The following is a 25,436-nucleotide window of genomic DNA, read 5'->3' on the forward strand; positions in this document are numbered from 1 at the left end:
AAAATGTTTCTGTTTAATTTATTTCGTCTGAAATTGCACTGAACACTGAATCAATAAACGTATTGTAACACTTCCATATGCATCTATTGCATACAAGTAGAAACAAGTCTCTAATTCAGTTTAAAATATTAATTGTTTAGTCACAAACATTTGGCAAAGTTGTAATTCTAAAAACTAAAGATTAAATGCAATACTACATTGTGAATGATCAGACCTGAGTGTTCTGCCTGCACCATGCCAGCAATGTCTTCTCCAGGTTGGTCTGCTGGAGCTCTGACATCAGATCTTTCAAATGGTAATGTACCTGCAGACAGATAAGTTTTGTAACTGCGCAGAAGGTTAAATTTATAAACACTTTTATTTGCATAGCCAAAAATAATGTTGGCCTACATAATACAATATCCAGGTCATAATCCCATTAGTGCCAATTAATGAGCTACTACTTACTGTATGGACGTATATAAGAGAACTGGCTCGGGGTGCTCAAGCTCCCCCCCCCAAATTTTAAAAGGCAACTATTAAATTTGCACCCAGTAGTTTTTTTTTTTTTTTTAAGCTAGAACACCTTTATAAGGTCTTAAAGCTCAATAATTTCCTGTTCCCCTATTTCTTGAGGGTATTTTACAAACTACCCTGTATGTCAGCCTTCTCCCACCACAAAAAACTTTGTGTTTGCATATGTTTCTATTTTTAACTTTATGATCAAATGTATCCTTACAGCTCTTTAAGATACAATTTCTGAAGACAGACAAAATAGAAAAAAAAATTAAAACAGTATATTGGAGATATTTTACAATTAAATCAAAGGAAACATGATTGAAGATAAGGATATGATTTTTTTACGGTCAAGTTTGAAAAATGACTGGAGGGAGAGACTTTTTTTATTTGTAACAAAATGTAATTTACATTAAGGAAATAGTTTTGTTGATATGTCATTTTCTTAAATTATATACATTTCATTAATTAATAAAAAACATGTTTTTCTTTGAATCTATACATTATATAAACAATGTAAAAACTTCATCAACAGTAGTTTTTATTTGGGCCTGATGACAAGATTGCCTAAATTTGCTAGGTACTTCAAATGTCTGTAATTCCTGGTGGAGTGGTAAAATCTTTTTCAGCTTTATCTGTCTTTAAGGAAATTACGGTAAGGGCTATGAATTTAAAACATACAAATATTCTCCTAACCAAAAAATGATTGCATCCCCAATGCTTCCTCCTTCCCAGAATGATATTGCCTCTTGATTGGCAGAATCCTTTTTTACGTAGGCTAAGTCATGTGTTTATTATGATATGTATCCTCATTCACAGAAAATTTAGTCAACATCTCATTCCAGGCTTTTGAAATGACAAGAGATCCTTCAAAAATTCTATTTCCGAATTTTCTTTCAGAAAATTTTTCTAAATCCTTAGTGCCACATTATACAGTGACCCAAGAGAGACAAGTAATTCCTTTTTATTTAAAGACAGCCTATTAATTAAATTTATATTAATGTGGCCATTTTGTTTGCTAAGGTGGAACAATCAATATTTGGTATTTTGTTGGGTTCATTCTTTTAATGTATTAATATTTCTTGTCATCTTTTGAACATTTCTTTTCTAACAAACAAGAAAATAGAAGAAAACTTTTTTGTTTATCAATCAGAAATTTTAGCTATTTAAAACAGTATTTAAGGATACAAGGGCGGATTTAGTATTGATTTTCAGGAGAGGTCAACTTATTTTTAATCAGGTCTACAGAAACAGGCAGAAGATATGCAATTTGTACAGTATGGAAATGAAAGATGACTTAGGCCGTAACATGATTTTTATTGACATAAAATGTAAAGATTATATACATAAATCATCATCTTATATATGCCAAGGTTACAATGAGGGTAGGCAAGAAGCCTATGACTGTTCATAAAATCCTTCTTCTCAGCACAAACAGCACCTGTTGTTCTTTGATACAGAAGACGCACATTCAGATTTGCAATAGCATTTCCTTCCACAGTTCCTCCTGATTCCATACATGGTTAACAGTCTTTATACAACAAACTAATTTCCCATCTCCTCGCAAACTTTGTATTAAAAACTCAATGTTCATTTTATTAATTCCTTTAAAAAATTACGGTGTTGCCATTTTTCACAACAGACAAAATTTTTATTTTACTTATTGCCTTTTCAAAATTATGAAATGCTCCACCACTGACAGTAATATACTTGAAAAATATTGCCTCCAATAAAAGTGTTACTGATTTATTGTTTCACTGAACGATAGCAAATGTCCGAAAAAATCCAGTTTCCTTCACAATCCTTCCATTGTCAAAAATAAACTTCAAACAAAGAATGCCTCCAAGATAGTTTTTTAATTACTCTATATTTTACTAACCATGCTCCAGATGCATTCTTAATAAGTCTAATTGCTCATGAAAAATGTATTTTACACAGGTACAAAAAATATACAAATGTAGAATATTTCGAAAAATATGTAGCTACAGAAATAACATTACTTGAAAAACTTCAGCTACCAATTATACTAAAGACAAATAAGTGAAGAAAATAAAAAATTTTCAAAACAAAATAGAATATAAAATATCATATATTTTCATATACCTACATGTTTTTGTGCCTCTTTTGTTAGTCAGCATCTAGAGTCAATAGTCCCCCTTAATTACATCACTGGAAGTAAAGTACTTGAATTTGTTCATTCATCAGTTAAGGGGAACTGTGCACACACATAACACAGCAAGGTGTGACGCCGCATTAATTACCATCCACAATCGTGGGCGGTAAAATTATAAAAATAGTCTTCAGCTTGCAATAAGAATAGAGAGAGAACTGTTAATTATGGAAACTTTATCATTGGTGGAAAACCATTTAGAAAAGTAGGTAGCCTAACTTACTTTATAGTCATGATCTGTATCATATTTTTTTTTAAATATTCTGAATAATTCAATTTTTGAGAACTAATATAAAACTCAGCAACAAACATGAATTTCTCTACACAAATTTTTGTACTTTTGTCATTAAGAAATATATTATCAAGAGAAAATATAATTAGTAAACCTAGTTCTAATTCAAATAGATGATGAATGGATGAATATAATATTGATTTTTTGTATGTATTTTTATCAAAATACTATATGATACTGTATGTTTAAATTTATTTGACAAATTCATATTTCGTCTGTGAACTTTATTACAAATTTTGTTTTTCTAACTAACAGATTGTTCAAGAACAAATACCTGCTTAGATATTTATTAGAACAAACAAGCACTAATATGATTGAGTGCATCTAACATTTCATATTGTTAAATTTTGTTCACACGGTTGTGAAAACTATTAATTATATTGTTGGTAAACGTTCTGTAAAGAACATACACAAAATAATATTTCTTCTTTGATTTCATCAATGCTAGATGAAACAATTGTTATGGTACATAAAAGAAAAAAAATAATTTCATAAATGAGTATATGATACATTTTACCAGCTTCTTCTTATTGGAAACTAAATGCTTAATATATAATCAAACACTCCAATAAATGAAAGATTTTTATTTTGTGAGGCCTTTCGTGCTCAAAGAACACATCGTCAGACCCACATAACTGAAATTAAAGTAAATTAATAATAAAAACAATTTAGATTTAAATAAAAACATATGTCTTGAAAAATACAAAGAGATAAGATTTTAAAGGCCAGGAAGCATGTCTACTGTATATATAAAAATTAATATTTAATTAGATTAAAGGCAGTAACGGTGAATTTTGTAGTATAACAATTGTGTTACTTTTGTCCGCTTTCAGGTAGAAAACATCTTTGCTTTTTAATGATTTTATTACATTATTGTTATTTCTAAAGACGTCTTGAGATGATTTTGTTTTGTAAAGGCACTACAAAATTCACCGTTACTGCCTTTAATCTAATTAAATATTAATTTTTATATATACAGTAGACATGCTTCCTGGCCTTTAAAATCTTATCTCTTTGTATTTTTCAAGACATATGTTTTTATTTAAATCTAAATTGTTTTTATTATTATTTACTTTTATTTCAGTTATGTGGGTCTGACGATGTGTTCTTTGAGCACGAAAGGCCTCACAAAATAAAAATCTTTCATTTATTGGAGTGTTTGATTATATATTAAGCATGAGTATATGATGTATAATCTGCCTAAATCTTTATTTTTGTATACAATTAACAAACAACATGTTGAATACATAGTATTTTAAATGAACAACTAACACGTATGTTTTTTGTCTGTACAAGATGCCAATTCAATTATTACAAAAACAATTATCTTATGAGCATTACTTTATTCAAAATGGATTTATGGCATAACAAATATCAATTTCTTCAATAAATACTACAGGAAAAAGTTATGTTGGTTCAAATTTAAATAAAAACGTGGTTTGAGAAAATATTTTTGTGTTGTGCACTGTACAAATTTAAAGTTCAGTTTATGTACAGAACATAACTATATTTTTAGTTTACTAAATTATTATTAATAATTAGTTAATAGAACTTACCTGCCAGTGTAAAATAATGCTCCAAACAAGACCCAATGTCAATTTTGGGTTGCCATCTACTATATCATTACTACTTATATTTACAAGTTTTACCTGAAACAAAATTTCAAATTAATAATTACTATTTAGTAATACATAGCGCAACTAGTATATAACAGTGTAGTATTACTGTTTCATGATGAATAGAAAATTAACAAAGTGTTTTCCTTAAACTAATAAATAACACCATAAAATAACCTGTAAATTAGTTATTTAAAATTATTATTGTATTTTAAACACTATTATTTTTTATAACAACCCATTTACCCATTAAACTCAAGTAGGGTATTTTACATTTCAAGTAATTTTAGGGCGAGAACTATTCCTTTAAATTCCAGTGATGGATGATTAATAACTTATTTATTGCACATTGATGAGGATAAGGTTTATAGATTTTAGATTTTATCTAACATGAGTTTATGTTTGTGAAACCATAAATGATGGAATAAAATGTAATCCAACTGATACTTGTGATCTAGTTTTTACTATATCAGAATAAGAAAAGAAAAAAATATTATCCACTTCATACTACAATAATTTCATGACTTCTTCAACAGTCCATTCATGATTTAATTCTATGTCACAATTTTGTTTTTAAATAATAAGGTAGTGTAAGTTCGTTGTACTGTATATATTCAATATAATTATTATACATAAAAAATGGTGGGAAATATGGTAAAAAACTAATATTTCATTAACACAATTAAACTGATTCCAAGGATTACAGACAACTTAAAACATCACATTGTCTGTTAATCCCACATAATGTACACAAATTACATAAATACAAATTATGTTAATTTCACATGTCTACTAATTTATCAAGACTATACATTTTTTTATTACTGTGTATTTAATGAAATATACTTGACAGATGTCGCAATGAAGGTGGTAATAAGCAATACCCTTCATATTATTAAGTAACGATATATTATACAGCAAACTGGTATTACTATGATTATTCAGTACATAATTAGAAATTATTTACAATTAGTATGTAAATAAAATATTGTGTAATTTATATGGGGAATACTTACATTATTTTGTTCAAGGACTTGAAGTGCTCTGTTCACATTGTTTAGATGATGGACTCGCATCCGACCTTTTTCTCTTTTCTGTGGTAAAAAAGCATAGATAATTAATGTCTTGTAATACTGAATAATATTACGTATATGTTTGTGGGAAATGTATTTATTAAAGTAAAGCTTTACATATAACCATAATCATATTAAATAATATTGTATATGTTTGTGGGAAATGTATTTATTAAAGTAAAGCTTCTTTTAATTTTCAATTTTTTTTCCTATATACTATCGATATGTGCAACAGATTAACTCAACGATCAATAGAAGATCTTAGGACAATATGACAGGTGGAGGTAGTGCTGAAAACTTCCACAGTCATGGACAAGACTTTAAAACGTCAATCTATAATTGGGACTCTAGATGTTTACATTTAATGAAACTCACAACAATTAATTAAGTATCAAATTCAATAATTATTTATCTTTTAATTTAGAGATAGCTGTACAATATTTGGATGTATTACTTATTGGGGGGATGGAAGGTAACATAACCTAAAACATGTGCTCTTCTACTACCATTGCCTTCTGCCCATCTTCTCAGATGACCTATAGTTACCATCTTCTTTCATACCAAGCCTCAGGTGTTCTTAATGCTTCCTCGCAATGCTCTGTAAGAAAACCTGTTAAGGTCTGATAACTTCTCAGCTTGCTTCTACTCTTAGTTCACAATCAGTTTTAATTGTCTCTGCCCAGGTTACTGTTCCCAATGTTTCCTATTAGGCTGACTTCTCTTTCCTTCAGTTTCCTTGTAACAAACACAGTCCCCCATCCTGGTTCAGGTCGTATTAGGTTTGTCAAGACTCATTTTCTTCTAATTGGTCAGCTTCTTCCATTCTTTCAACTCCTGCTGTTCTTCCAACATTTAGAGTAAGGAGAGGTTTTATTTTTTCACCCCTCATCATTGAGGGTTTCCTTACAGTTTAACACCACATCAGGGCTTACAACAGGAGAGTTCATTATTCTGATTGCTGCTTGACGTCTAACAGACTGTCTATATACGGTTTCCTGTATTTCCTATTAACTGTGGTAAACTGTGCTTATGTTTCAATGATTCGCACCTCTACCTGAATAGCAATTAATTGGTGATTCTCACAAAATTTTAGAGTGCTGGATCCAAGGACCATACATTCCTGTTCCAGTTTACACATAAAAGATGGTAGTATATTAATACAAATAATAACAAAGCTTTTTGTTACTTCTTGTAAAAATCATGATAATTACAAGGATTTAAACACAATTTTGCAGCTCTTACGACTTTTTCTCATAACATTTAAATTAAATAAAAGGAAATATATCCAAATTTGAAAATTTGAACTGTTTAATATATTTCTACAAGAAAGAATTTATGATTTTCTTGTATATATTAAAATGTACTAAGCCTGTCACAGGTAAGTGCCATAGTTAAATGGTGTCTCTGATTTCTGTCTACAAAGCACAACAGAGAAGCACTTAATATAAAAGCATTTCCAAATTTACCTGAGAAGAGCTGTGCTGAAATGTTTACCCATTTACTGAGCTCTCAATAACAGTTCCTTACATCGGCTAATTCATTATTTTCTTCTGTATACACCGATTACTGCTAATTAATTTACGTTTAAATTTTGATTAAATTAATTACATTAATTCAAACCAGATTTAAGTGTACAGTTATAAAATTAATTTTGTGATGAGTACTGTAATGTAAATTATGTGTTTGAAATCTTGAAAAGGCTTAATACTATTCAATTTTAAAGTTTATTTTTCAGTACATAATAAGTGGTCAACATATGTGTACATCATACCTAACAAAGAAACTATATACCTCCTCCGCACACAACCGCATTATTTAAAAATCTTCAGTCACAACCAGCTTTGTACGTTGGATAATCCAAATTATTGTTTAGTAACTTTAAAAAAATCTAAATGTAATGTAAAACATACTGAACAAATTCTAGTAACCTACAAAAATTTTGAAAACATTAGTTCTGAAATTCCAACAGCAAAAGCATTCCAATTTTTTTAGTACGGTATAGTTTTGTCTACACAACCAGTTTTAGAATTACAACATTTGTGAGCTTGATTTCTGCAAGCGTCATTTTAACCGACTGTAAACCTAAACACGGTCCACATGTGTGTGTGTGTGGTTACAATGAAACATATTTTAGGAAATCAACGGATCCAAGTGGCAATGCGCCCAGAATTTATTCACATTTTGGCAACCCCTAATACGTTACATCTCTGTTTAACCGTGAGGCAGCTCTAAGGTCACAGCCCTCACAATTTGCATAAATCATCCTTACATACACAGTCAGAGTTTACTTTCACACAGAGTGAGAGAGTAGAGTAGATACAGAAAACAAGATTTATCCAAAACTTAAATTATTCAGAGAAAAATCACATTCAACTCAAGATCATTCTTGAAATCAGGTATTGGAATTCACTTAGACTATCTGATTTCAGTACTTGAAAACTAATCATTATTTCAACAGAATAGAAGAAAGGGTCACAAAAGTTTTGATCAGCCTAAGACTTGTTATTCTACAAAACTTAAGACAACAGGCAACAATTCGATCAACCTGTTATTCTACAAAACTTAGAGCTACATATAACAGAGAACTCTTCATGGTCCCATTATTTATGGCAAAGGGAAATGTGTTTCACCAAAAAGAGGGTGGCTGACCCAGAACAAGTGAAGAAAACATTCTGATTACATCAGCATCCAGACAGTGACAATGCCAGATTTCAAAGTTCTTACATAAAAATCAGAAGTTATATCCTGCCTTTTACAGTGCAGTTACTTCATATAAGAGGGCTAGTCATAATTTGGATGCAAACATTTAATTAATCGAAAAGAATCCTCTTTTTCTTGGTAAAAAAACATGTTTACAAATATCGTTAAAATAAAATTAGATGCTAATTTAAATCTAACATTAGTTATTGGCTGTTTCATAGTTATACCTCACATGAATTAAAGGTTAGGAATTTTAAGTACAACTACAACCACATCTGGGGTACTCCTAGAGACATCAATTACTCAGAGGTTCATCTACTTCCTTTCCCCAACAATGAAAATTACAGGTTTGGGCCCGACATGTGTCAATTAATTAATTAAACTGCTGCATCTAAGACTAAAGAAATAAATCTTTTTGATACAACAAATATATTTCCACATATTGATTTAAAATTAAAGCATTATTATACTAAAAATGATAAAGATAAGTTAAGTTCTGTAATTTGTACACAAAATGGCATTTGGCCTAATATAAGAGATGGTGGTATAAAAATATTTCAAGGAAGTTAGCAAAGCAAGCTTTGATAAAATACCTATGGCAAGGAAAAAAAACATTTATATGAACAAAAATGAATGTTATACAGTGAAGTCCCCCCCAGACTACTTATAAAACTGAAAATGCAGAACTTTCTAGTCTCTGGAGTATACAAAATGTACATTCATAAAAATATACCTTTGTTAGAATTCACTTGATATCCTGAGAATATTATTTATCAAAGTAAAAACATTACCATGTATTTAAACAGACAGCTCATTTCCGAGCTCTCAGGCAAAATTTGTAACAAGTTTAGTTGAAACCAAGCATATTTTAAATTTGGATTTCAAATTTGATTACTGATCCTTATTTCCACCGATTTGACATTAGACATTAAATACATTGATCATTCATTCAAACGATATAATTTACACACAACTTTAAATCCAAACGTACAAATGATACAATTGTAAAACAACTATTTTACTTTAAATACTATCAAACATACATATTGTTTTTCCTGTGAGTATTTCCAGAAGTGCCAGCAGTCTCGTTCCATCTTGCAGATCCACAAAGAGGTCGTGGATCACCGAACAATTGCTCTGGAACCAGAATAGCAATATGACAATTTCATAATAACTTAATCAGTTGTGTGTGTAACAAATATTTGTTTAAAGTTTGTAAATGAAAACATTTTTACTAACTAAATATAGCCATTCAGTAAAATATTATTTTAAATGAATACCGGTACACAAACTGTAGATTTTTAACAATGCTATCATCAATTCAACAAAATTCATCTAGGTGCTGTACTGATACTGACAGGTCCGTACTCAGACCAGTTTATGTACTCAGACCAGTTTATTCGGACAATTTTCCTGGGGCCTGGGCCCAACCACGCCACAGCCACACTTGTACGGGTGGTAGTACATGAGGGGCTGGGCGAATATCATTTCCGGGACCCGCCAAAGCTCAGTACAGCCCTTGATGCTGATAGTCTACTGCTTGGATTAAAAAAATTATATTATATTTATATGTAAGCTCACTTGAACTTTTAAGAAAACAAAAACATTTTTTTAATATTTTTAATGGTTTATTCAGAAAAAATCTTTAACTTTTTTGTACTTCATTGTTTTAATGTCCAAAAAGTACACGCTTTAAAACATTTACTAATGCATAAATGAGTTAAGATGCATATTTATTACACCTTTAACAAGAGACAACTCCTATCAAGGAAGTAGCCAGCAAGGGGATTCAAGGGATTCGGATCCCCCCGCAAATTTTCAATTTTTTCAATACTTTTTTAGTAAACAATTATTATTATTTAAATAGTTCAGTATTAGTTCACATGTACTGTTGAAAATCGTTCTCAACAATGAAACGGGCCAAGAACATTTTAAGGAACAAAATGGGGCCTTACTCTCTGTCCACTACGGAAAATATCAATTGTCTGGACCCACCCCTCCCCCCAAATATTTTTCATGGCTACTTCTTGCCTCTCACGATTCTTTGACCCTATAATAAGGGCTTAAAAGTGTACCACTCTAGAACATTTCACTAAAGCTGGCTCTTAAAGATATAATTAATAGGGCTTTGAGTTTTTCAATATTTTTATTGGATACAAAGATAAAAATATTGTTTTGCTTCGTCATTTAAATATTCAATAAGAACACATTTCAAAAGAAAAAAATATACAATTGGATGTGTATTGATATCATCTAATGATAATCAACCATCACCATCATCATTATAACATGTGATAATTCTACAACCAAAAATAAAGTTAAAATGTTTGAAGTTTAATATTGTTTTTATAGATTAAAATTCAAGGTTGTTTCAGTACAGTCGGCTCTAAATAAACTAGTCTACTGCCACAGATAGTAAGCTGACTGGGAATACAGTTATTTTCTGATGATATTCCTATCAGGTTAAGGTTGTGACGCCAACGCCCATCATCACTCTGCTGGATGGGGCAGCACCAACACTAACCCCAGAGGTGAGGCACTTTTACAATTTCTTCTAAGTAGGGACCTATTTATATGTAATAAAGGTAACCGCCCTACGTTCGCAGCACGAATTAGACAAGAAGTTATTGACATTACAATCTGCCACACAAGGTATACTTGGAATGGTTGATAAGTGGCACGTAAGCGAAGAGGCCTCATTATCGGATCACAGGTAATATCCGCTTTAACTTGCAAGATGAGGCTGCAGAGGTCCTCTATCGCAATCCCAGGAGGACTGACTGGTTGGGATATAAGTCTGACCTTCAGTCACAGTTGGGATCGGTAGGCGGAAGGGTGCGATGCTTCACAGAATATAGATCAGATAGCTTCTGACCTGCAGAATGCTATAATCAATAGCTTCCATGACAATTGCCCATTGCGACGGGGGAAGAGTCAAACCAATACTAAGTGGTGGACTGCGGACCTCGCTCGCAAAAGGGCTAATGTCAGGAAGCTGTACAATCAATGCAAAAGGAGCCGTATCTGGGAGTCCTATCATAGAGCTCTAACAGAATACAGCCTAGCAATTAAAAAAAAGCAAAACAAAGTTCCTGGAGGCAGTTTACACAGAAGGTAAATGAGTTAAGCGCGGCAGCTAGACTGCAACGTTTACTAGCCTCAAGTCCAACCGGTCACTTGGGATCTTTAAGGTCCCAGGGAGGTCAACACACTTCCGGGTCTAGTGATAGCCTCAAACTTCTCCTTGAGACTCACTTCCCTGATTGTATCTTTGAGAATGACGACACTGGAACGTCTGGTAACCATGAGGCAGGCTCACGGCCAAGAGCTTATCGTGGTAGCTGGGCCATTGCCAGAAGGATTGTCACTCTCTCTAAGCCAAATGGGCAATTTCTAAATTTGCCCCTTTCAAATCTGCAGGAGGGGATGGAATCTTTCAACAACAAGGGCCGGAGAATCTCCTTACCCTTCTATGTGAACTATTCAGGGCGAGCCTAGCTTATGGGTACATACCACAAGTCTGGCGTCTCAACAGGGTGGTCTTCATCCCTAAAAAAGGGAGAGCGGACTACTCTGTCCCTAAATCTTTTCGTCCCATCAGTTTATCTTCGTATTTCTACTGAAAACATTAGAAAGACTGGTGGAGAGGCACCTGAGAAAGGGAGTTCTCTCAGACACTCCCCTTCATCGCAACCAACATGCATACCAGCAAGGCAAATCCTGTGAATCAGCACTGCACCAACTAGTCAGTAGGATTGAGGATAGCCTGTCCGCCAAGGAATTGGCATTGTGCACCTTCATAGACATTGAAGGAGCTTTTGACAATGCCAAATTCACTGCAATGGTAAGTGGAGCACAGCGACGTGGCCTCGAGCCAGCCCTGTGCCGGTGGCTTAGGGCCATGCTGTGCTCCAGACGGATCAGGGCCGATCTCAATGAAGAATCGCTTGTGATCGCACCCACAAGGGGATGTCCTCAAGGAGGCATCCTGTCACCTCTACTGTGGAATCTAGTAGTAGATGGTCTACTTGAGGACCTTACTAACAATGGAATCTATGTCCAAGGATATGCAGACGACATAGTCCTTATGGTACAGGGAAAATATACAAATGTTGTTGTTGATATCATGAATACCAACCTTCAACATGTACACAACTGGTGTCAGGGAGAGGGACTGAAAGTAAAATCCCTCTAAGACAGTAGTTGTACCATTCACTAGGAAAAAGAACCTAGAGTCTCTTTCTAGGCTGAAACTCGCATCCACTCAGCTTGAGTGGTCAAAGACAGTCAAATATTTAGGACTGACTCTAGACCATAAGCTTACGTGGAATGATCATCTTAATAATATCCTGCACAAAGCAAAGTGGGCGCTCATGACGTCCAGGAGACTTGCAGGAATCTCATGGGGCGTAAAACCCCATATAGCACTATGGCTCTACAAAGCAGTTGTAAGGCCTCAAATCACTTATGGTTCATTAGTCTGGTGGACAAAGGTGAATCAGGTAACTGCCAAAGCCAAGCTTGAAAGCTTACAAAGGCTTGGCACAATCTTTGTAACCGGAGCATTCAGGAGCAGTCCCTCAGCGACCCTCGAGGTGGCTTTAGGACTTCTACCTCTTGATGTCCATATAAAAGCTGAAGCGCGTAAGTCAGCTTATCGGCTGATGGTTGCCTGGCTTGTGGAGGAATGGCGCGTCTAACACGAGCCATGGCGCCATCACTGAAGCTGTAAACCCAAGCGCTATTCTCGAAATGGTCTCCGACATAATGAGAACGGAGTTCGTATTCAATAAGCCATTCTCTGTTGACTTCTACTCCAGAGATGAGTGGAAATCGCAAGATAACATCCCAACAATAAGAAAGAGCTTTGTCTGGTACACGGATGGCTCGCTTATTAAGGGTAGAACTGGATATGGAGTGTTTAGTCAATCCCCTAGAACTGCCCTTTGCGGCAGTTTGGGTCGGAACTGCTCCATATTTCAAGCCGAAATCTATGGTATCCTAGCCTGTGCCAACCTAGGCCTCACCAGAGGGTACCAGGGAATGAACATCTGTATAATGTTCAGACAGTCAGGCAGCTCTTAAAGCTCTTGACTCCAACAGCATTTCATCCAGGCTTGTGTGGGAGTGCTTTAAACACTCTCTGCAAGCTTGGATCACGCAACTGTGTGCGTCTTGGTTGGGTTACCGGGCCACACAGGCATAGGTGGCAACGAATGCGCCGACAGGCTTGCCAAAAGCGGAGCAAGCATGCCATACACCGGTCCAGAACCGAGTTGTGGTATAAGCAAGTCAGCCGCTTACCAAAGTATAAACAAATGGTCCAGGAAGACACACCGCTTGCGGTGGCAGAGTCACCAAGGACAAGCACTCGGCAAAAGACTGCTTGCCGATTCTAGCTCCGGCTTCACCAGATGGCTGATGGGGCTGGGCAGGGATCGGGTTAAGCAAGTGATTGCCTTGATCACTGGACACGGCCACTTCAGGAAACACCTAAACACTCTAGGTTTACGAAATGAGGACTCGGAGTGTAGACTCTGCAATAAGTCTGAAGAGACTGCAAAACACATAATACTGGACTGTGACAGACCGGGAGCAAGGAGAAGGGCTCTTTTCGGTGATAAACAACCAGGCGACGAACCAGATGCTAGTATCGGGGAAAAGCTTCTTAGCCTAATTAAGGGCACAAAGATAGGCTTACCCCTCTAACATCAAAGGGGCACACAATAAGCTCAGGTTGACGTGTGAGGATCTATGAATCCACCCCAATATCCCAAAGCAAAAAAAAAAAGATACGAAATAGTCAATACGAATGATTGGGTACACATCCTCACCAGGTTGAAGGGCTGTCAAACCCAGGTTGATGGGATGCATTTCGTGCTTTTACGTCACCGTGCTTCAATCAAGCACCAAATAGCTTATGCGACAATTATTTTGTAAGCCATTTGATGCTTGGTTGATGCACAGTAATTATTAATATACTTTTCAAATAATGTACACGTAAAACGTAAAATTAATTTGTTTTAACGATGATTTTGTGCGAAAACAATGTGCAATATTTACACTTACAGTGCAAACGTTGTCCGCTAAAAGTAACATTTTGCTGTGGAGTGTCAACGGAACGTTAATTTATCCGAGGCTTCAATAACCGAACACGCACACCGATGTTTGGCCAGGACATTACGACACGAAAACAAATAAAAACAATCGTTCGTCGTCGGTTACCCTATTGAAGTTCTACCGATCGCTACTCGCTCGGTTATACTCTGAATAACCTGTCTTGCACATGAGTACGTATAATCGCTACACAAACCGAAACTACGCTAGCTTTCGACTTTAGATGACTGATAATCGATACACATAAAATTCCTTAACTATCCGACTATGATAATTTGAATAACGCCTTAAACGAAACTTGGGCTTTACGTAACGTATATAACTGACTATACTATTGAAAAGGACTAATAATTTTCTACTCTCTTTACTACTTTACAGTTTTCAAAACAATAGTTGTTCGAACATTAACTGAATGTGGCAATGGTAAGTTGAATGTGTCACAAGAAAACTGCATTGGACACAACACATATTTGTGGTAACCAGAGACGGGGGTCCAGCGCGCTCATGCGTACCTCTCGACGCCCTTGCTTTACAAAAAGAACTCAGGTTCAACCAGGCATGAAAAAAAGTCGGAATAAATTGTTACCTCCTTTTGTCCAGTTACCTCACTGCAAAACATATCAGATGGGTTTTTGTTGTTGTAAATTTCATAGGCTTTTATGAACATTTACAGAAGACGTAGACACGTTTATGTCACTACAAGTGAAATTACAGGTTGTGTAAGAAATTTGTACAGTATGTACATGAATTACAGCTGCAGAGAGAATCATGTCTTTTTATAAATTTATGAATAAAAATGTATATTATTTAATAATGTACAATTTAAGAAAGTTTTTAATATGTTTTACTTTAGCAGCATAAATCTCCTAATCTAAAAGCCTGTAATTTCACCTGTAACGATCAAACGAGATGTTCTTCAATTGTTTCCGTCTTCATGAAAATTATCTTAAAGAGTTATGAATTTAATATAAAAAATTCTCCAAACCCAAAGTCAAACCGCAACACCTTAAATTAAAAAGCAACACAATATACCTACTGACAGTGTAACCACTAAAACACGGTTTGTTACAACCCCAGTAACAAGTAGGCTATTGTTCTACTTTAATTTTAATATATTAACATAGAAAATTTCCATTGTTTAGAGGTTAAGTTGAATTTTAAAAAAAGATTAAAAAACTTGTGAATAAAGTGTATTGATGTGCATTTAAAAAAAAACACCCAATAAAATTTTCTCTCAATAGTTGAGACGTATCAAGGGAACAGCCGCTCTTCTGCACCCCCGGAAGATTTGTTACACATTATATACAATAATATATACAGGGTGTTCACTAAAGGGTGTCACAAACTTCTGCGGGTGATAGTATTCATCGTTTCAAACAAAAAATGTTATAATAAAGATAGATCGAGAAATGTCTCATTTAGCCGCTAGCCGCCACTTTGTATTTTTTTTATAACAAATTATTATCTATAAAACTAGTTAAGCTAAAGAAGCCCAATTTATCACATACTTTTGAATAGATAAGAAGGAAATTTTTTATAAATAAATGTGTTATTTTCTTGAATGTTAACAAAATGGGGTCTGATGAAATTGTTTAACCCCCACCCCCCCCCCCCCCCACCCCCCCCCCCCCCCACCCCCCCCCCCCCCCACCCCCCCCCCCCCCCACCCCCCCCCCCCCCCACCCCCCCCCCCCCCATATAATATTAATTAGAAAAATTATGCATGAACTTAAAGATAATTTATAGATAATCATGCTAAATATTGAACGTTTAATATAACAAGCACTGCTAAAATTGAAAAAAAATTCTATTGTTAGTGAAAGGAAAACAAGATGTCAAATAATTTTAAATTTAATCACGGGGGCACTCAACATCAGAGATGCCATTGTCAGTTGTTTTGAACTAAGGCATCTTCAAATGATGATGTCTGAACACAGGCTTCCACTTTTTAACGAAAATGTTCCAGGGAATTGTCTAATCTGACATGAGGAAAATTGTATGCATATGTATTCCTGCATGTTCAGCAATTATTAAAGTAGTTTTGCTTTGTATGAGAAATATCCAGTGTCTTTGTCTTGTGTAATTAAGTTTAATATGAATGTTAAATGAGACTGACATTAATAATTCATTCATTTAATAGTAAATGTACTTTGATTTATGTAAATGTACACAGTACAGTAGGAAGTTTAGAAACTGGGCTTGTACTTATTTAAAACAGAAGTGAAAGCTAGTAAATTATCCCAGTATTCAATGTTCATATGTAAGATTGTCTACTATATATACTGTTGTGTTCATTTAGCCTATCAACTACTAAGTTAATGTTAAGTTATCTCGGATATGAAGATTTTGTATTGTTTAGACTAAAAATAGCCTAACTTATGTACTTTGCACAAAACATATTGACTAATATGAACTTAGCCTAATTAATTTTGTTGTTTAATGAGCAACAAAATATAGTGTTCTTTTAAAAACTATCATATTTACATGTTTTTCATAACCCTTTAGTAATTTGTTTCCAAGGGTTATAGTCACTTACACTATTACGCTGTCATCATTCGTGCAATGAGGTGTTTCATTATTATAATTATTGTTTAATAAATGCCACTTTCGTTCAAAACATTCTCATTAATCATTGTAATTTACAAATGGCTCATGAACATAAATATAAAAAAATGCAATCTGCAATCAAAATATATAAAAAACAATAATTTGTTAGTCTGGCTATACCTTTTCATTAACTTTAGGCCTACTAAATACTAAATAAACATGTTTCAGTAATCTTTGGTAAGCATAATGTAAATTAACTGTTATAAAAAATTGCATCTTACTTATGACTATGCACATACATAAATATACAAAATACAAACTTCAAGTACATAGTTTTTTAAACTACAATACTTTGTATGATACATTATTTGTTTACGGTTTTTCAAACACAAAGTACAGTGTTTTACTTATTGATTTAAAGAGGAATTCACGTACTATGCTGACATACTGAAAGTGATGAAACTCAAACATTCTGTCTAATAAATAATGATGCCGCTACATCTTAGTCAATTGGAGATTGGATTATTGAATCTCATCAATTGATTCTCGAATTAGCATCTGTGTGAATGAATACCTTAAAAAGTTGTTTGTGGTTAGTGTTTGCCCCAAAGGAACATTGGTTTAGGGTCAATCCATTTCAAATCACCCAATAAAAATAAAATTTGTTGCTCAACATTTTTAATTTGCCTAATTTTTTTATTATGAGTTCCCTATGCGTAGACAATCACAAAACACTAATTTGAAAAAATTTTACAAGCCATAGCTTTTTTTCCTGGCGGCCATTTTTTTAAATGTGTGGTTTTGCAGATTTTAGTAAAATACGCAGTTTGCGAAAAAGTTTAATTGCCAAGCTATTTTTAAAGATATTAGAATAATCCAAAAACCAGTGTGTTCAGCATAAAATTAACTTCAATTTGACATTATAATAATGTTTCTTTTGTGCAAGAAAGTCAGTCAAACTTGTTCTGCAAAATCTCGGAAGAAAAATCATCAATTGTTACTTTTTAAGACCATAAAAGTTTAAGAAGGAAAAGAGACTCATTACTAATATTTTATTTCTTTGTTGAAAACTAATATACCTACCTACTGAAAAAGTTTTAGCCCTGAGAACGCTCTCCTTTTTTTTTCTAGAGCTTTTCAAAAATGGCCGAAAGCCTAATAATGTCAATATTCTAGGGTTAATAACTAAAAAGGGACTGAATGAAAATAAATGAAAATTTTACAGAATGTTCTTTATACAAAATAGGAATATCTCATAAAAAAAATTATGACTGAGACTTGACTACATTTAGAGATATACAGCATTGAATTTCAGTTATAAAAGCGCTACCCTTTTTTTTCGCTTGTGCGGTACCAAGTTAGCAAACAAGGGCTTGTTTAAATCATTATGTTAACAATAAACTTATATTTAATGCTCAAAACATTATATTCCTTATTTAAACCTACTTAGGATTTACAATAAAAAAATTATTTAAAACCAGAAAAATTAGTGACCCATCTTGATCACAATACCACGACTGTGTACACATTTCAACATCACCTAATTAGTAAAATAAAGTAATAGTAAAATCACATGATGTAAAAATATATGTTAGTACCTGAGGAATATTTTAAAATAGTAACTCATAATCTTACACAGTGAGTAACAATAGGTAAGAATCAATAATTCTTCAACTTAACTTACCGATACAATTTTTGTACTACACTTGCATACAGTATCCACATAATATTGTTCTTCTGTGCATTTAGATTTAAAACATTGGTTTTAATTACTTGTTGGCTGCAATTTTCATCAGCGAATTAAATAAAGATGATATTCCATTACATAGTTTCTCATTTATGTTATGTGTCCTACAAGACACGTTTGTTAGTTTCCAGTGGAGTTTACCTGTCGCACTATTTTCTTAGCAGGCACCCAGGCAGTGTCATTTTTGGAAAGCTGGAAGGCAGTTTTTGGTTCCAGAAGGGAGAAAGAAATGTCATCATAGATACAAGCAACATAGTCATTACTCATAAAAGATGATACATTTGTGAAAAGTATCGATGTTTGATGATCATCAAAGTTTGAGCCTGCAGAAGTAACAAAACATCTTATTTGGTTGCCACTTATGGGGATGTATATGTGATAGCTTCTTGTTCCTTTCACTGGTAAAACAGCATTCAAATCTCTCGGTAAGTTTTGTTTCCATTTGCTTGATTTCGGCTGAAGGAACAAAATATACTGAACTCCAGTAATATTTTCTCAACAATATTTGAACATATCTTGTGGAGTCAGGATATGTTCAGTGTAAGGTCTTTTAAGTGAAGCTCGTGTGACTTCTCGTTTCGTGGTTCCCCAATACCATCGCAAGAATTCTTCCCGTATGATGAGGCAAAGAAATTCCATTCTGCTTTTTAAACCGAAATCATTTTTGTGTAGGCAGACATTAATGAAGTTTTTCTTATTTTTGTACTGGCTGCTTGCTCCATCACTAAAGTAAATTACCATTTAAAAATTAGGGTTTATCTTCTTTATTTTACTAATTAGGTGATGTTGAAATGTGTACAAAGTCGTGGTATTGTGATCAAGATGGTCACTAATTTTTTCTGGTTTTAAATAATTTTTATTGTAAATCCTAAGTAGGTTTAAATAAGGAATATAATGTTTTGAGCATTAAATATATAAGTTTATTGTTAACATAATGATTTAAACAAGCCCTTGTTTGCTAACTTGGTACCGCACAAGCGAGAAAAAGGGTAGCGCTTTTAACTGAAATTCAATGCTGTATATCTCTAAATGTAGTTAAGTCTCAGTCATAATTTTTTTATAAGATATTCCTATTTGTATAAAGAACATTCTGTAAAATTTTCATTTATTTTCATTCAGTCCCTTTTTAGTTATTAACCCTAGAATATTGACATTATTAGGCTTTCGGCCATTTTTTGAAAAGCTCTAGAAAAAAAAGGAAAGCGTTCTCAGGGCTAAAACTTTTTCAGTAGGTAGGTATATTAGTTTTCAACAAAGAAATAAAATATTAGTAATGAGTCTCTTTTTCCTTCTTAAACTTTTATGGTCTTAAAAAGTAACAATTGATGATTTTCTTCCGAGATTTTGCAGAACAAGTTTGACTGACTTTCTTGCACAAAAGAAACATTATTATAATGTCAAATTGAAGTTAATTTTATGCTGAACACACTGGTTTTTGGATTATTCTAATATCTTTAAAAATAGCTTGGCAATTAAACTTTTCGCAAACTGTGTATTTTACTAAAATCTGCAAAACCGCCATTTAAAAAATGGCCACAAGGAAAAAACTATGGCTTGTAAAAATTTTTTCAAATAGTGTTTTGTGATTGTCTACCCATAGGGAACTCATAATAAAAAAATTAGGCAAATTAAAAATGTTGAGCAACATGACCTGGGTGATTTGAAATGGATTGACCCTTTAGCAATAAAAATCTGGAGCTATTGATTGCTATATAATATAGTATAATTATAATATAATATAATATAGGAAGTAACAGTATTTGTCAGTATTAAGTGAAAAGAAATTTTTACATGTAAGAAACCTATTCAGATAAATTAGTTAAATGTGAGTTTGTCAAGATTAAAAAAATACTCCAGTTTTATCATTGGTGTGTATAGATCGTTATAATTTTAAATATTTGTCAATATAAAAAATATATTTGTTTTGAAATTTAGTATTAATTCCTTGTGCCTTATGAAGCCTTTGCGGTAAGTACATTTACCCTCTGTATTAACCACAGTTAATATTGTGAGTATGATGGGGCGTCATATCACTCTTAGAAAAAGATAAGAATTTTAAATATAATGTTACAATCTTTAGCTTTAGTATTGTTTTTATTCTTGAATAATAAGGCTGTATTAAAATTACAATTTCATTATATCCATCATTAAAATTTTTGTTGGTTTCATTTCTTTTCTAGAAGCTTCATAATACATTCATGTTGTTGGTTGAATTACAATTAATAGTGAGTGTTTGGTGTGCTTCAGTTATTGAAGAAGTTCAGACTGGACACACTTTACACGGGAACCACAGAGGTGACAGGGGAGGAGTACTGTGTAGAGCCTCTAGACGATGGTCCAGGAGCCTTCCGTTGCTATTTGGACGTTGGGCTCATGAAGACCAGCACTGGCGCTAGAGTGTTTGGTGCCATGAAGGGTGCTGTGGACGGAGGACTTAATATACCTCATAGGTCAGTACCTGCCAACTGACTTCAAACTTCCTTAACTGGTAAACATTTTGTGGGTGTTAACAATCTAATAATATTATAAAATATACACCATAAACCTGCATGTATGAAATATAATTTTATTTATAAGAATCTGTATATCATTTTATGATTTAGAAGAGCTTTAATATTATGTTTAAAATATTTCTCTCTGGCCAAATGTACAAAAGTGTTTTTAAAAGTAGTCAAAACATTCTAAATTTTAGTTGTTTGAATGTGTATTGTACAGAGTAAAGTAAAGTAAAATATAATCTAATAAAGTAATACATAATATTATTAGATATTACCTCGTAAACACGTTTGGTGTGTTTTTAAAATTATTTTAATTCCGTGTTTTTTGTTTTAATTTATGATGATGCCCAGTGCAGAAACATTTTAACGATTATTCTACTGTTTGAACATCAAAATGCGTAAACACAATATGTTTTGGGGTTGCTGACTAAAGGTAAATGCAAAAATCTAAATACTGATTATTGCAATACTGAAGTTAAAACATTAATTTTTAAGAAATAGAAGTAAATAAAAGTCCTTTAGCTCAATTAATGTTACATTTTTCATTATCTTATGTGGGAATGTACGTTGGCACCAGAAGACATAATCACAGCATTAGCATTAGTATTATTTATAATAGACTTGAGAGAAGGCTCATCAATGATTAAATTGAAATAATGTATTGGAGTATTGTTTCTTGGCATGGGAACACGTACTCCAGTAGGGCGATTAAATATAAAAGATTTTATCACTGAATCATCATTCTATACTAGTTGTGGACGAGGAGTGTTCCTAATTTGACAGCTCTGATTGTGTTGGAGGCAGGTTTGGGAGGAAGTGGCCAATTTACTCATAGACACATCTGGGTTGCCATTCATAGTGTCAAGTTCTAAATCCAATCCAGAATCACTATTACTTGGTCTGCAACTAACACCACTACTGAATACCTTTGATTCAGAAGCAGAGTCATAATATCTATTGATATTAATGGTTAAATTATTTTGAATTATGCAGATTATGTCTTGTGGTAAAACCAGCCAAGTGGTAAAACATTTTATTTCCCATAACAGATAATTTCCAATGGTTCAAAGATAAAATGTAATACTCAGTTTTGGAAAACAAGACCTCAATGAAATTTTAAATCTTTTTGAATCCAGTGGTATATAGATTATGGTGATGGTATCGACTTATGTACTATAAGAAATATCAAACCCGGTGTGTTTTTGGATTGTTATTATGATACCGACGGCCAGTTGGAGGTTTAAATTCCAATTTTGAAAAACATGAAAGAATTCTTAAGGAAGTCTGTTAGAGGCCTGTGGCTTAGTGGTAAATCTGTCAATACTGCTTTTCGGCTATGTCATAATTCCAGTACCTTCCCTTTTTATGTAGACTAAATACCGTAATAATTACTTTTAGTGGTATTCACTTAAAACGCAGTGTACAATATTGGCTACCTTTGAAAACATTATTGTATTTTTTTGTAAGCATATAGCTTTATAGTCTACTTGTTTTGAATAGTTATAAGCGAAAAATAATTATTTTTGTTATTATCTTAATCCAAGGAGTTTGCAATCTTATTTAATTTAATTGTCTTTTTTGTTATACAACATTTTAAATTGTTAGTTTTTTTACGGATTTGGCAATGATATGTTCTCTAATCTTACAGAAATAAACTAGTAAAGAATATTGTTAAAAAAAAAAAAAAATAGTCTTCAGTGGTTATCTACGTAGCTATAGAAAACAGGAATATGAACTAAAATTTTGTAATGAGTAACATTTATTGCCATTGTTCAAACTAAATAAAATAGGCAAAGTCAAAATATAGCCATTATTTAATTATGTTATTAACAAGTACATCATTAAAAAGGTAAGATAATACTTAGCACTGCATTAAAAGCAAGATTGATATCTTATAGCAACATTCATCTTACAATTTTCCGCTGTATCTACTATCTATGTTTGTATTTGTAAATTGGCTGCTGCCGTTGGAAAATAAAAAAATAAAAATAAAAATTCTTCATACGAACTGAATGCCCACAGGAATGCCACGTCCAAAATTTCATCAATCAAATAAAAAGGGTTCTTAATGTACCAATTATATAATTTAGATCTAAAAGTATTGAGCTCCACAATACAAGCACGTTCTGGATATTCAGTGTATTACAAAAGTTCACACAGTACATTTTAATAATATTTTACTACTTGTACCAATATAACACTTGTTTTTATTAGTATTAAAAATTTGTTATACAAGTTTTATGCCTTTTCATAATTAATATTAAAATTCTTATTGAAATGTTTGCTAAACACCTTCACTGCGACATGACTTAAGAACAGCCGTATAATGATTAGTGACTGTCTGCCGTATTCATTGTGTGCATGTACTAAGAGCATAAAATTTAAAGAAAAATATTGGCATTACAAATTAACCTTATTTAGCAGTTTGGCCAAAAAACACATTTAAGTGGTAACAATATTATAACAAGTTGTAAGGACAAACTTGTACTAAAAATTAGAGTGGAACGGTAAAAACAATGTTGCTTTTATTAACTTGTTAAAATATTACACCGGTTTTTAATGTTTGTTTTAAGGATTGCTAACTAATATTCAATAAAACGTGATGTAAAAATTCACGCAATATGCAAAATTACATAAGATCTTTATATTTTTATAGCTAAATGTATTAAAAACAAAAGTCTTCACTTATTTGTTTGTCTACAGCACAAAGAGATTCCCTGGCTATGATGCAGAGGGTAAGAACTTCAATGCCGAAGTTCACCGCAAACATATATTCGGCCTACATGTTGCTGAATATATGAGGCAGTTGTCAGAAGAGGATGACGATGCCTATAAAAAACAATTTTCGCAGTATATCAAATTGGGAATAAATGCTGATGGGGTAAGTATCAGTCAGTCATATATAATTTGTTGACTTCACAGTGTATTCACTACGTATGCACAGTATAGAGATATATTTAAAATGTAGTGGAAAACAAATTTGATGTGAATTTTGAACAACTGGCTTTCATAGTACAAATCCAGGCAATTCGTGCACTAAGATCTTTCACTGTTTCAAAATTATTGGATTGAAGTTAAAATTCATTCTCATTTGATTAAAAGAACTATACAAACCGTTAACTTAAAACTCTTCTTATTATTTAGTACAGAGGTAATATTCTGGTGGATGAACTTAATTCCAATAACATTTATAAATTGAATAAATGATTATTATTTTATAACAAATTTGAATATTCATTACTTTAAATATTAATAGTAAGATTTTGTTATTGTAGACTTAGTTTTGTAATAATCTAAGTTTAGTAATAACTCTACCTGTGTTTGCGCAGATGGAGACCATGTATAAGAATGCCCACTCAGCAATCCGAGCAGACCCAACACTGAAGGGTCCTGCAAAGGAGAAGACACCTGTCAAAAAGAGGTGGAATAGAGCCAAGCTCACCCTCTCAGAGCGAAAGAACAGAATACAACAGAAGAAAGCTCACTACCTCAAGAGCATCAAAGAAGAGGCGGAAGCTTAATTTTATTGTTGTTCTTTAAATAAAAATTTTAAAGAACTTCTGTGTTTTTAGTTAAATTTGCTATTATTAATTTCCTTTGGATGGTTTTAATGCAATGGCCATGTTTTAGTCACATGCATGTGTCTGCATTTGTTATATTTTTAGTTAATATTTATAACAGATATCAAATCACGTTTATTTCCACCAAAAAAATGAAAGACGGAAGTAAATCTTTATATTGAAAAGGATAACAAATGTAGCATTTGGATATCTAATAATATAAAATATGCAAAAGTATTCTAGTAATACATTTCAAAATAATTAACGCTAAAATAATATAAAAAAGACTTATGTCTCAATAAATTAATCAATGTAATGAATAAAGAGATACATTGAAATATATACATCCACATACACTGTATACACACACATACCTAGTAAAAACAGTATTAAATTTGCTACATAATTTCTGAATAATTTAAAATACGGGAAAAGAGCCTGCACGAGCCTTAATGGCCTGTGCGTAGACGAGTTGAAATTGTTTATTCGAATTTTATCTCGAGCAGTGTGTAGATTAATTTTATAAATTTCTTAATTGAAAGAAGTCATCTGAAGCAGAATGACTTAGAAATTCTGATAATTAGCAATATTGTAGAGAAAGTAGACAAAACAAATAAAAAT

The 25,436-nt window shown here is 32.7% G+C and overlaps 2 protein-coding genes across 2 annotated transcripts in view; one reads left to right on the plus strand and one right to left on the minus strand.

Annotated features, from left to right (window-relative positions):
* The window catches only part of LOC124361172 (dystrophin-like), a 56,955-nt gene extending 51,249 nt beyond the window's left edge, over positions 1-5,706 (minus strand). Inside the window, exons 1-3 of the mRNA XM_046815212.1 lie at positions 5,590-5,706; positions 4,514-4,606; positions 215-304 (exon numbers count right to left, since the gene is read on the minus strand). Coding sequence (XP_046671168.1) covers positions 215-304; positions 4,514-4,606; positions 5,590-5,649 — 243 coding nt within the window. The 5' untranslated portion in view covers positions 5,650-5,706. The remainder of the gene's footprint in view (positions 1-214; positions 305-4,513; positions 4,607-5,589) is intronic.
* Positions 5,707-20,984: 15,278 nt separating this feature from the next.
* On the plus strand, positions 20,985-24,812 carry LOC124360045 (60S ribosomal protein L5-like). The gene is made up of 3 exons (XM_046813295.1): positions 20,985-21,207; positions 23,959-24,136; positions 24,585-24,812. The coding sequence occupies exons 1-3, from the start codon at positions 21,131-21,133 to the stop codon at positions 24,774-24,776; spliced, it is 447 nt and encodes a 148-aa protein (XP_046669251.1). The 5' UTR covers positions 20,985-21,130; the 3' UTR covers positions 24,777-24,812.
* The last annotated feature ends 624 nt before the right edge of the window (positions 24,813-25,436 follow it).

Source organism: Homalodisca vitripennis, chromosome 4 (genome assembly GCF_021130785.1).
Source record: "Homalodisca vitripennis isolate AUS2020 chromosome 4, UT_GWSS_2.1, whole genome shotgun sequence".
In the NCBI taxonomy this organism is placed as follows: Eukaryota; Metazoa; Arthropoda; class Insecta; order Hemiptera; family Cicadellidae; genus Homalodisca; species Homalodisca vitripennis.

Coding starts and splice junctions, on each gene's coding strand:
- LOC124360045 (XM_046813295.1), top strand. CDS start 21,131: ATGAAGACCAGCACTGGCGCTAGAGTGTTTGGTGCCATGAAGGGTGCT. Junction 21,208..23,958: donor GGACTTAATATACCTCATAG/GTCAGTACCTGC, acceptor GTTTGTCTACAG/CACAAAGAGATTCCCTGGCT. Junction 24,137..24,584: donor TGGGAATAAATGCTGATGGG/GTAAGTATCAGT, acceptor GTGTTTGCGCAG/ATGGAGACCATGTATAAGAA.